Source organism: Desmodus rotundus, chromosome 12, assembly GCF_022682495.2.
Source record: "Desmodus rotundus isolate HL8 chromosome 12, HLdesRot8A.1, whole genome shotgun sequence".
NCBI lineage: Eukaryota > Metazoa > Chordata > Mammalia > Chiroptera > Phyllostomidae > Desmodus > Desmodus rotundus.
In genome coordinates, this window is record NC_071398.1 from 32,696,191 (window position 1) to 32,708,966 (window position 12,776).

The following is a 12,776-nucleotide window of genomic DNA, read 5'->3' on the forward strand; positions in this document are numbered from 1 at the left end:
AAGCAAATGTTTACTGAGTATCTTTATCTTCCCAGAATCTGGGCTAGACCTTCCAGGTATGGAACATAGCTGTTTCGACCATTTCTCCCTTTACATTGCAAATATACCCCTTTGATGTACTCAGTGACTTTCTCTCCTGTGTCTGCAAAGATAACCACCCCAAACAAACCTATGAATAATAAATGAGGACCATCTTTGATGTAGGAGGCCTAGAAAAACAATAAAGCCTGTCCAGGCGGGAGGTGAAGGGGTCTCTCTCTAACTTGGAGAGTGGCCACGTAGCCCCTTTTCCCCCACCGGATTTCTATAGTCCGTGTGTATGTGTGTTTGAATACTGAAACCTCAACAGCAGATCTTGCGGGACGAGATCTGCATCATAAATGAACCAACAAAACAGAAGCTTCACAGATACAGAGAACTGATGGTTGTCAGATTGGAGGGGGTTGGGAGGATGGATGGGAAAAAAATGAAGGAATTAAGAAGTACAAATTGGCAATTACAAAAGGTAACGGGGCTGTAAAGTACAGCATAGGGAATACAGTCACTAATATTATAATAATTACATATGGTGTCAGACGGGTAATAAGACTTATCAAGGGATCACTTCTTAAGTTATGTGTCTAACCACTATGCTATTACACCTAAAACTAATATAACATTGAATGTCAACTGTAATTGAAAAAACTTTTAAAAACATTCAATTAAGTCTACTATTGTCTAGTCTCTTAATTTCTATTTTTAATTGTACTTTGCTTCTCTTGCAGTTTTATTTTGTTCTGTTTCTGATTTCTTGACACAAATGTTTATTCATTCTTTAAACACATTCATATATGTGACAGTCCCAGACCTGACTGCTGTGGATAAGTGAAGAAGATCAAGACTATGCCCAAAGTTTACTTATTAAAGGGCATTCATGTCTTCCTGAATAGAACTTCGGTCATATCAAACAGGTTTAAATATGCAGGCTCCTCATTAATAATCACTTCTAAGTAGTCTATAATTTCCATTTTGACATTAAACATTTTTTATTGAAACTTTCAAACACATAAACAGTAGAAATATTATTACAAACCCCAATAATACAAACCACTCCACTTCAGTGATTATCAACATTTGTCAATCTACTTTCCAGTTCTCTTTGCCAATTCTTTTTCTACTGCTGAAGTATTTCAATGTAAATCTGGATAGCTTATCATTTCACAAACATGTAAGCATGTACTCTAATACACAAGAGCTCTTATTTCTTAACCACATTGATATTATCATCCCTAACAAAATTATTTCTAAATATTATCTAATAGTCGGTGCATGTCCACATTCCTGTCTCCAAAATCCTTTTACATTTAGTTCCAAATAGGTCCAAGTAATGCCCACATACTGTTTAATTGGTATATCTCTTGTCTCTTTTGATCTGTTAACAATTGCCCTTATTTTCTTTCTCATGCTACTTATTGGTTGAAGAAAGCAGATTGTTTTGTAGAATTTTACACATACTAGATTTGGTGGGCTGCTTTCTTGTGTTGCCATTTACTTTTTATCTAGTCTCTAAATTCTTAGTTAAAAAAAAACTTGACTTAACAGTTTAATTCCTTCAGTTCATTATTTTGGCAATAAGGTTTTGTAAGCACTGGTGTGTACTTCCTGTTGCATTATTTCAGGAGGTGAACAGTCTGATAGCCCCACTTTTATAGTGGTTAAAATTGATTAAAGGGTTCAGACATGGTCAGCTCAGTAAATCCATTCTAATGTTCTCACTATAAAAACTTTCACTTAATAGTTTTAATATTCACTGATTGTTTTCTGAACCCATTATTCCATTAGGAAACTAGAAAATGGTGATTATTCTAATCCTGTCAATCCCTCTGTATTTACTAGACTTTAAAATCTCTTTAATTTGAAAAGCTTTTGATGGCTGTAAAACTTGGTTCACATGGGAAAAGTAAAATAAGTGATTTTCCCCCTTATTCGTCAATTTTCAGAATGCTGAGTCATGCCAAAACATTATCCGTAGCTTACTGAACTATAGAGCCATAACCAAGTAAACTAACTACTAGTGGTGTCATTTCAAAAGACTCTACTTCCACTAGTTGAAGATGGGACAATATGAGCACCAAAAGTCATAGTGACCGTAATGAAATAATGTTTTCTTCCTTTTATACAAGAGTTTTACACATACTATCACACACACACAAGTATGCACATACAATGTTAAATTTCCAGTGATTGGTTTCCTTTTTGCCATCTTTTTGATAGTTTCTAATCAATCTTGATTTGTGCTCAGACAATAGAGATTATAAAACATCTACTTTTGGGAATTATGGGAAAATAATTTCATGTTTCTCTTTGAGTCTTAAATACTTGTACTCTTAAAAACCTCATATTCATGAAATTCTTAAGGCTTTCTTTTCAGCATAAAGTATCTGATGCAGCTTAAGTGATAAAGAACTTCTCACATTCAATATAACCTCCTATATTTTATCCAGAACAAATAAGTGCTGAACAGTGAGAAAAGGCATTTCTCCATTTATTACTTATGTAGGATATTCCTTTCATATGAATTCACTAGTACTAATAATGGTACAATTACAGAAAATATTTACAGAAAACATGCTATGTGGCTGCTATTTTTATAAGTATTAACTACTTAATCCTTGCAATTCTATTACACAATGTTGCAGGCTGACTCTGAACTGGCCCCAGTGGTCCCCACCTCCTGGTATTCACATTCTTGTGTACTCCTCTTCCTTTGAGTGTGGGCAACCTAGAAATTCGCTTGTAGCCAGTAGAAGACAGCAAAAGTGATAAAATATTCAGTTGGTCAAAAAGTCTGTATAGTTTTTTCCATAAAATAAAAGACACATTTTTTCATTTTCACCAATAACTATTGATGTGGATATTTTGAGTATGTCAGCTATCTACCCCATGGTATAACGTTGATTATTCTTAATGTCTTGATTTGATCGCTATCAACCCAACCATGGAGCATTGTCCAGCGAGAAATCTCCAGGACGAAACTTCACAAACCACTTTGACACGTTCAATTAGTCACAGCACCTTTTCCATGCACTGCACAAATCATTTTTGGCGTTTTGCCTTTCTTGAAATAACAAAGCATAATATGCCAAAAATGTTGCACATTTTCTTTCATTTAATATTGAAATTGCTACACAAAAATTCACCAAGTTTTATAAGGTTTTTTAAAATGCATGCTGACATGACAGCTGTCACACCACCATCTTACAAAATTGTTTTGAATGAAGTTAAAGACAACTAAGAGCTACTAGAGCCACCTTATAGAAAAAAACAAATAAACTTTTTGGCCAACCCAATATTCAGTGATTAGACTACACCAGATTATAACTTTTATGATTCTAGCAAACTCTACTGCCTTCTTGGCTTGCATGTTTTGATGAAGTAAGCAGCATGTTGAAGAGGCCCATGGGGCAAGGAACTGAGTTCAACTTTTAGCCAACAGTCAGAAACTGAGGACCTCAATGTGACAGCCCTCAAGAAAATAAATTCACCCAACAACCATGTGAGGTTGGAAGTGGATCCCTTCCCCAGCTGATCCTTCAGATGAGACCCAGCCCCAGCTAAAACTTTGATTTTAGCCTTGTGAGAGACCCTGAAGCAGAAGACCCAACTAAATTATACCCAGACTTCTAACTCATAGAAATTGTGAAATAATATATATGTATTACTTTAAGCTATTAATTAAGTTGTGGTAATGTATTACATAGCAATAAATAATGTACGTAGAGGTGCTATTATCACCAATTTATGAATGAACAAAATGAGGCACAGAAGTTTAAGTACCTTATCCAGTAACACACTGGTAATAAAGTGGTGAAATGGAGATAATGATAAAGCTAAAGATTTTTATTACATTCATTGTATTATTCTCTGACATATATTTGCTAAAGACAATGTCTGAATGATGAAGGAAGGCTTTTAAAGCAACATTTTTCTGTAATATGAAATTTCTTATGCTTAGATGTGAGCATACAAAAATTCTCAAAAATGAATTTTCTGATGCTTTATGCATTTCAAGGCTTTCTGGTACTAAATTCCATTATGAATTTTCTGATGTTGAGTAAGGTGTGAATGCTGTCTAAAGGCCTTCTTACATTCCTTACATTTGTAGGGTTTCTCACCTGTATGAATTCTCTGGTGTTGAGTAAGAAATGAATAAAGTCTAAAAGCCTTACCACATTCCTTACATTCATAAGGTTTCTCACCAGTATGAATACTCTGATGTTGAGTAAGCTGTGAGAGCAATCTAAATGGTTTTCTACACTCCTTACATTCATAGGGTTTCTCACCAGTATGAATACTCTGATGTTGAGTAAGTTGTGAGAGCAGTCTAAAGGCCTTCCCACATTCTTCACATTCATAAGGTCTCTCGCCAATATGAATACTCTGATGAGAAATAAGTTGTGAGTAACTACTAAAGGTCTTCCAACATTCCATACATTCATAAGGTTTCTCCTGAGTATGAATTCTCTGATGGCGAACAAGTTGTTGTCTTAATCTAAAAGTCTTTCCACACTCCTTACATTCATAGGGTTTCTCACCAGTATGAATACTTTGATGGACAGTAAGTTGTTGGCATATTCTAAAAGCCTTTCCACATTCCTTACATTCATAGGGCTTCTCACCAAAATGAATTTTCTGATGTATTCTAAGGTCTGGACTGCATACAAAGGCTTTCCCACATTCCTTACATTTATAGAGCTTCTCAGCAGTATGAAGTCTCTGATGTCGAGTAAGGTGTGTACACTGCCTAAAGGTCTTCCCACATGCCTTACATTCATAGGGTTTCTCACCAGTGTGAATTCTTTGATGCCTGGCAAGTTGCTGATGTACTCTAAAGGCCTTTCCACATTCCTTACATTCATAGGGCTTTTCACCAGTATGAAGTCTCTGATGTTGATTAAGTTCTTGGAGCACTGTAAAGGCCTTCCCACATTCCTTACATTCATAGGGTTTCTCACCAGTATGAAGTTTGTGATGTCGAATAAGGTGTGCACGCTGTCTAAAAGCCTGCCCACATTCCTTACATTTATAAGGTTTCTCACCAGTATGAATTCTCAGGTGTTGACTAAGTGTTGAACGACGAATAAAAGTCTTCATACACTCCTTACATTCATATAACTTTTCTCCATTATGAACTCTCTGATATTCAGCAAGAAAATTTTGCGTTTTGTAAGTGGTTATTTTTTCAGAAGTATTTTTCACTTGCTCCAAATATCCTTCTTGTGGTTCCATTTGTCTCTCAAACTTACTTTTGCATTCCCAATAATTTCTAAAAATGGAGTCCTGAATGCAATAGCTTTTAGTTGTCTCCATTATCTCCCACTGGAATAAATATGTTTCATAAATATCCTTTTCTGGAGATAAAGTATTGATCCTGTATCTGGACTCCAAATCTGAAAGAAAACAAGAAAGCAAACACATTCTGTTTTTCTGTTCCAGAAAAAAGAAAACTTTTGTAAAGAAATAAAAGACACTGAAAATAATGCCTATTACAAATGATACCTATCTAATGCAAAATTACACACCAAAATTAAAGTTTATGAAGAAAGTAGAGCTGGAGAGGACTACTCAAATCTATGCAACTGTATTAGCAGAGCACTAATACAGTTATAGGAACCTCAAGGGAACCCAAAAGGCAGCTCAGCATAGCTGAAGGCCACTTCATGAATATTAAAATGCACAAATATTAGGCGGAAAACTTGGAAAGAAAAGAGCAGTGATCCCTTCCACCGAGAACGTGCTTTTTTCCGGGGAACCGCAGTTGTGTGGATCCGGGGAGACTTTTTACACGGGGACAAGTTCTTCTAGCATTGTTACCTGCATGTTCCGAGACAGTCAGGCATATCGGTCCTTTCAGCAGAACCTGCCTTAGGCACTTAACTTTTTGTGGCTCAGGCACCCCAAGACAAAAAAAAAAAAAAAAATGGCCCAAATGAAAGAACAGATCAAAGCTCCAGAAAAAATACAACTAAGCAATGAAGAGATAGCCAACCTATCAGATGCACAGTTCAAAACACTGGTAATCAGGATGCTCACAGAATTGGTTGAATTTGGCCACAAATTAGATGAAAAAAATGAAGGCTAAGCTGAGTGAAATGAAGGAAAATGTACAGGGAACCAACAGTGACAGGAAGGAAACTGGGACTCAAATCAATGGTGTGGACCAGAAGGGAGAAAGAAACATTCAACCAGAAAAGAATGAAGAAAAATGCACAAATATTAAGTGAAAATGCTGGATTTCAGAAACTGATACATTGCACATGAAAACAAAGCCCTGAGCCAGTAAGGGTATCATTAAGATGCGAAACGGGTAAAGTACAATGTGTCTAGCTAGAAGCCATGCAAGGCGGATTGTATACATCTCTGGGGAGGGAGCCCTGGGTGCAGGCATTTATCATTAATTTGCTTGATACAGAGGTAAAAGAGCTCCTAACAAAGCATAAAATTGAAGGTTTTTGCCTTTCCTTCTGAATGTTATAAATACTATTCTGGCCACATTAAACTAAGAAAACTACCTTGAACTAACTAACTTCTATATTATACTGATATTCCCTATTTCATATGATCATTAAGCTAATTTATATATGGATTATTAATTGCATTATAGAACAGATTGCACTCTCAAAAGAAAAAGTCAAAGGAAATAGAGAATGAGGAAAGTGCAGGAAAGGAAATGAACTTGGTGATTGGGGAAACAAGATAAATCAGTGAAAGCCTGATTTAAGTATGGATGAGTCACCTGAAAATTTGAAACTAGATAAGAGGGGGCGAGGAAGATGGCGGAGGAGTGAATGGAAGTCACACTAACCTCCACCCAGGGCCAGTCCGGAATTATAACACAATTGTGGAGAAACCACCCAGAACAAACAACTGAGCCATAGCAAGAGAGAAGCTGAATAACCTTAAACAGACAGAAGAATCAGCTTCAGCACAATCTTATCTGGTAAGGAGTGCAGAAGACACTTGAGAGGGCTGACTGGGCACCCACAGGCAGCAACACCAGTGGGATAATTAAGTGGCCGGTTGGATCCCCCTGAAAAGAATGGGGTTTAAACCCTGAGTCCAAAAAGTACAGATAACAATCTGAGGCAAAAAGTGGTGAGGTTGCAGAGACAGACAGCTGGAGATGCAACAGCCATTTAAAGGGCCAATACACAAATTTTAATTTGCAGCCACTTACCCTACACTCTGGCAAAGGAGGAACGAGAGTGGGCTGGTAATGCCTGAGGAGAGACTGAGTACGGAAACTTTGGGGAGAGAACTGAGAGAGTGGAGGCTGGGATCCCAGTGCTGAGTCATCCTCCATAGGGCTGTCTTCACATATTTTGCAGACATCCTGCTCAGGCACACCACTACCCTCCAAGCAGTAGCAGCCTGGGAGGAAACAATAGCCCCGACCCCAAAGAGACTCTGCTCTAGCCCTGTGGTGCTTAAGACTGACTACTGAGTACTGACTGACTAGATTAACAACAAAAAGAGATAGCCACAGACATTAGATCCCTGGCAAAGGTGGGGCAGAGTGGACTAGAGAGACTTGAGGAGAGACTGGGGACCAGAGGCTTGGGGGAGAGAACTGAGAGAGTAGCCACTGGGATCCCAGTGCTGAGCCAACCTCCATATGGGAACAGCCATCCTGCTCAGGCAGACCACTCCCCTCCGGGCAGCAGCAGCAGCCTGAGGGGAAACAATAGCCCCTACCCTAGGAGGGATTTGGCCCCAACCTATGATGCTTAAACCTGACTGCTGAGTGCAGAGTGACTAGATTAATAACTGAAGGAGACAGCCAGGAACAGTAGATCCCTGGAAGTCTTGTACAGGCTGCCTAAGGTCAGACAGGGTCAACATCTGACATCACCAGAGGCAGATCCAGAAAGAAAAAACCAGTGGTAAGTACAAGAAGCTACCAAGATGAAATTCACTGTTGTCTTCATGGTTTGTGATATTTTCTTTCCTGCATAGCTTTTGAATGTTCACTTCTTGTCCAGCAACTTTGCACATATTAAGTCACTACATTTTATACTGTAGTGTATTTCAATTCACATATTTTGCTTCTCCCTTCTCTTACCTTATTTTACCCTCCCTTTCTCTCGTATTATTTTCATTTCAAATTGTTTTCTCTCTTGCTACAACTTGTTTCCATTCTGCACCATTACTCCTTCTCCCATGTCCAGACACACAACACCAATTTTGTTGTCAATGGTCATCTGACATCCTTTTTCCCTGCTCTTAAAATATTCGTGTTCTCTCTCCACCTGTAGCAATCTTTGCTAGTTGGTTGTGGGTAGGGTAGTTCTTGTTGCATTTTTTTCAATTATATTTCTAGAGCTTCACTAATTTTGTATTTCAAATATCAAATTTTGCTGGTGCCTCATCTACGCCTTTTTACTAAAGATTTTATTTATTATTAGAGAGAAGAGAAGGGAGGGAGAAAAAGAGGGAGAGAAACATCAATGTGTGGTTGCCTCTTGCTTGCCCCCTACTGGGGACCTGACCCAAAACTCAGGCATGAACCCTGACTGGGAATAGAACCAGCAACTTTATTTTTGTTCACAGGCGGGTGCTCAATCCACTGAGCCACACCATCCAGGACTCTTACTCTTTTTTTGTCTCAAATTTTTAATTTTCCCATCTTAGCCTGTTTTTTTCTTTTTTTGTCTTTCTTCTATTTCTCTTTCATCCTATCCTTATATATTTCTTTATTCTCCTTCTTTTTCTTTTTCCTTACATACCTGATTTAAATTTTTCCCTGTCTAGCCTGGTTTTTCTTCCAGACTCTTAGTGTTTCCTCTCCCTCTATCATTTCAAAATCACTTCCCATTCTTCTAGACATTCCTTAGACTTTTCTTTGTTTCTTTTTTCCCTCTTATTCCCATACCACTGTATTAATTTTAGCTCATTTGTTGTTGATAGTACTATGGTGGAACTTCTCTCCAATTTGGCTCCTATATTTCTATAAATTATTTAGTATTTTTCCTTCTTTCTTCTTTCTCTCTCCAACTTCATTTTATATTATTTTCATTTCTGTTTAAACCTAATACTATACACATCCCTTCTCATACTCCATTCTACATTTTTCATTCCCTTTTTTATTCATGATGTAAATTTTAATTTCTCTGTGCATTGCTCCAACTCTTTCACTTCACAACTCCCAACTCTATTAGTGCTCCTCCCTCTACACTCTCAAAATCATTTCTATTTCAGTAGGTCATCTCATATCCGCTCTCCTGTCTTATAATAGTCCTCATCTCTTTACACCCTTATTAATACTGGTTCATTTGCTGTTGATAGTGGGATTGCCGGGGGGAGTTATTTTTGCAGGTGTGGGTTTGTTTCCTGGGCTTTGTGGTTTTCTTCTGGCAAAACCTGTACAACAGCACACAGGACATGGTGGGTGGAGTGACACTCACTCAACCAGCTGGAGGGAAGGACCCATCAAAGGAACACCAACTACAATCAAAACCCAATTATATCCAAAGAACCGGCATAAATGGCATAAAGGGCATCCCAGGAGCATCTAGTTCAGGTGATCAAGGAGACAACATCACTGAATCTCACAGGCCTCCTACCATAGAAGTTCACACCACAAACACAGTGAGTCAAAACAGATCAATTTAAGAAGAAGCAAACAAAAAGAGTCTCACAAATAATGGGAAGATAGAAACAATACCTAATAGAAAGGAGGGAAGAATCCTCAGGAAGAATGCTAAATGAAATAGAGGCAAGTCAATTATCAGATATTGAGTTCAAAACAATGGTTATAAGGAAGCTCAATGAACTCAGTGCAAACTACCAAAAACTACAGGGGAGCATGAGGAACTTACTGCAAGCTGTATCAGCATAAAAAAGGACATGAAAAAAAATCAACAAGGGCCAAGAGGAAATGAGAAATACAATTTTTGAAATAAAGAACACAATAGATGGAATCAAGACCAGGCTACATGAGGCAGAGGATCGAATCAGTGAGCTGGAGGACAAGGTGGAAAAAAACTCTCAAAAAGAGCAAGAAAAGGAAAAAAGACTCAAAAAAAGTGAAGAGGTTTAAGAGAAATGCAGAACACATTGAAAGTAATAATGTTCATATAATAGGGATACCAGAAGGAGAAAGAGGAGAAAGGAATAGAAAACCTGTTTGAAAAAGTAATTATGGAAAACTTCCCTAATTTGATGAGAGAAAAAGCCACACAAGTCCAGGAAGCACAGAGTGTCCCAATCAAGAGGAACACAAACAGGTACACTCCAAGACACATAATAATTAAAAGAGGAAAATTCAGAGACAAAGAGAGAATGAATCTTAAAGGTAGGAAGGGAGGAACAGGACATAACATAAAAGGGAGCCTGAAAGTCTAGCAGCTGACTTCTCAACAGAAACATTACAAGCCAAAAGAGAATGGCAAGAAATATTCCAAGTAATAAAAAGAAAAGGCCTGCAACCATGACTAGTCAACTCAGAAAAGCTCTCATTTAAAAGGAAGGCAAAATAAGGAGCTTCCCAGACAAACGAAGGCTAAAAGAGTACATCTCCACCAAACCAGCATTGCAAGATATGCTAGTGATGCTTTAAGAAGAGGAAGAGAAACAGTGAGAGAGAGAGGAACACAGGTACAAAGGGAGTAAATGGCAAAAATAATAACCTATCAATAATAACCTTAAATGTAAATGAATTAAATGCTCCAATCAAAAGACATAGGGTAGTTAAATGGATAAGACAACAAGACCCTCACATATGCTGCCTACAAGAGACATACCACAGAACAAAATAACTAAATAGACTGAAAGTGAAGGGTTGGAAAAAAAATATTCCAAGCAAATGGACAGGAAAAAAAGCTGGGATAGCAATATTTATATCTGACAAAATAGACTTCAAAACAAAGACCATAAAATGAGACACAGAAGAACACTTCATAATACTCAAGAGGAGAATCCAGCAAGTAGGACATACACATTGTAAACATATGTGTGCCCAATATATGATCACCCAAATATATAAGGAAATTCTAGGAGGATTTCAGGAAAGCTATAAAAAGCAAGACAATTATAGTAGGGGATTTTACACCCCACTGTCAACATTGGATAGATCTTCCAAACAAAATATCAACAAGGATACTGTGGAACTGAACCATGCATTAGATCAAATGGACTTCACTGAAATATACAGAACCTTTCATCCCAAAGAAGCAAAATATGCATTCCTTTCAAATGCACATAGAAAATTTTCAAAGATAGATCACATGATAGGACACAAAACAAGCCTCAACAAATTCAAGAAAGTTGAATCATAACAAACATCTTCTCAGACCACAAGGGCTTGAAACTAGAACCCAACCTCAAGGAAAAATTTCAAAAATATTCAAGCTCATGGATACTGAACAGCATGCTATTAAACAATGAATGGGATAATAATGAGCTCAAGGAAGAAATCAAAAAGTTTCTGGAAACAAATGAAAATAAACACAGAACAGTCCAAAACTTATGGGACACAGCAAAGGCAGTCTTGAGAAGGAAGTTCATAGCAATACAGACCTACCTAAAAAAGATAGAAACATTACAAATCAAGAACCTAACCCTACATCTACAAGAACCAGGGGAACAACAACAAACAAAGCCCAGAGTAAGTAGAAGGAAGGAAATAATCAAGATCAGGGCAGAATTAAATGACATAGAAACTAAAAGAACAATTCAAAGGATCAATAAATCCAGGAGCAGATTCTTTGAAAAGATAAACAAAATGAACAAACCTTAAGCCAGAGTCATCAAGCAAAAGAGACATGAACCAAGTAAATAAAATTAGAAATGTAAGAGGAGAAATTACAACTGATACCACAGATATACAAATGATTATAAGAATTTACTCTGAAAAAATATATGCCAAAAACTTTGGAAATCAAGGTAAAATGGACTAATTACTAGAAAAATATAATTTTCCAAAACTGAATCAAGAAGAAGCAGAAACTGCAAAGAGACTATAAAAGCTGGTGAAATTGAAACATTAATCAAAAAAAATCCCATCCAACAAAAGTCCTGGACTGGATAAATTCACACGAGAATTTTACAAAACATTTAAGGAACAGCTAAACCCTATCCTTCTCAAACTATTCAAAAAAACCCAAGAAGACTGAAGACTCTCAAACTCTTTATATGAGGCCAGCATCATACAATCCCAAAACCAGAGGCAGACACAACAAAGAAAACTACAGGTCAATATCACTGATGAACATAGACACTAAAATCCTCAACAAAGTATTGGGAAACCACATCCAGCAATACATCAAAAAGATCATACACCATGATCAAGTGGGATTCATCCCAGTGATGCAAGGATGGTACAATATTTGCAAATTCATAAACGTAATACATCACATAAACAAAAGGAAAGACAAAAATCACATGATCATATCAATAGATGCAGAAAAAGCATTTCATAAGGTACAGCACCCATTTATGCAAACATGCAGCATAGTGGGAGTAGAGGGAATATTCCCCAACATGATAAAGGCCATACATAAGAAATCTACAGCCAACATCAAACTCAATGGGCAAACATTTAAGGCTTTCCCACTAATATCAGGAACAAGGTAAGGATGTCCACTTTCACCACTTCGATTCAATATACTATTGGAAGTACCAGTCACAGCGATCAGACATAAAGAGAAATAAAAGGCATCCAAATTGGAAAGGAGGAAGTAAAAATGTCACTGTTTGCAGATGATATGATAGTGTACATAGAAAACCCTATGGACTCC

The 12,776-nt window shown here is 37.2% G+C and overlaps 1 protein-coding gene across 1 annotated transcript in view; it reads right to left on the minus strand.

Annotated features, from left to right (window-relative positions):
* Positions 1 to 280: 280 nt before the first annotated feature.
* Positions 281 to 12,776, minus strand: part of LOC112320147 (zinc finger protein 420) — a 109,020-nt gene continuing 96,524 nt past the window's right edge. The window contains exon 9 of the mRNA XM_045185566.3: positions 281 to 5,429. Within this exon, the coding sequence (XP_045041501.2) occupies positions 4,063 to 5,429 (1,367 nt within the window). The 3' untranslated portion in view covers positions 281 to 4,062. The remainder of the gene's footprint in view (positions 5,430 to 12,776) is intronic.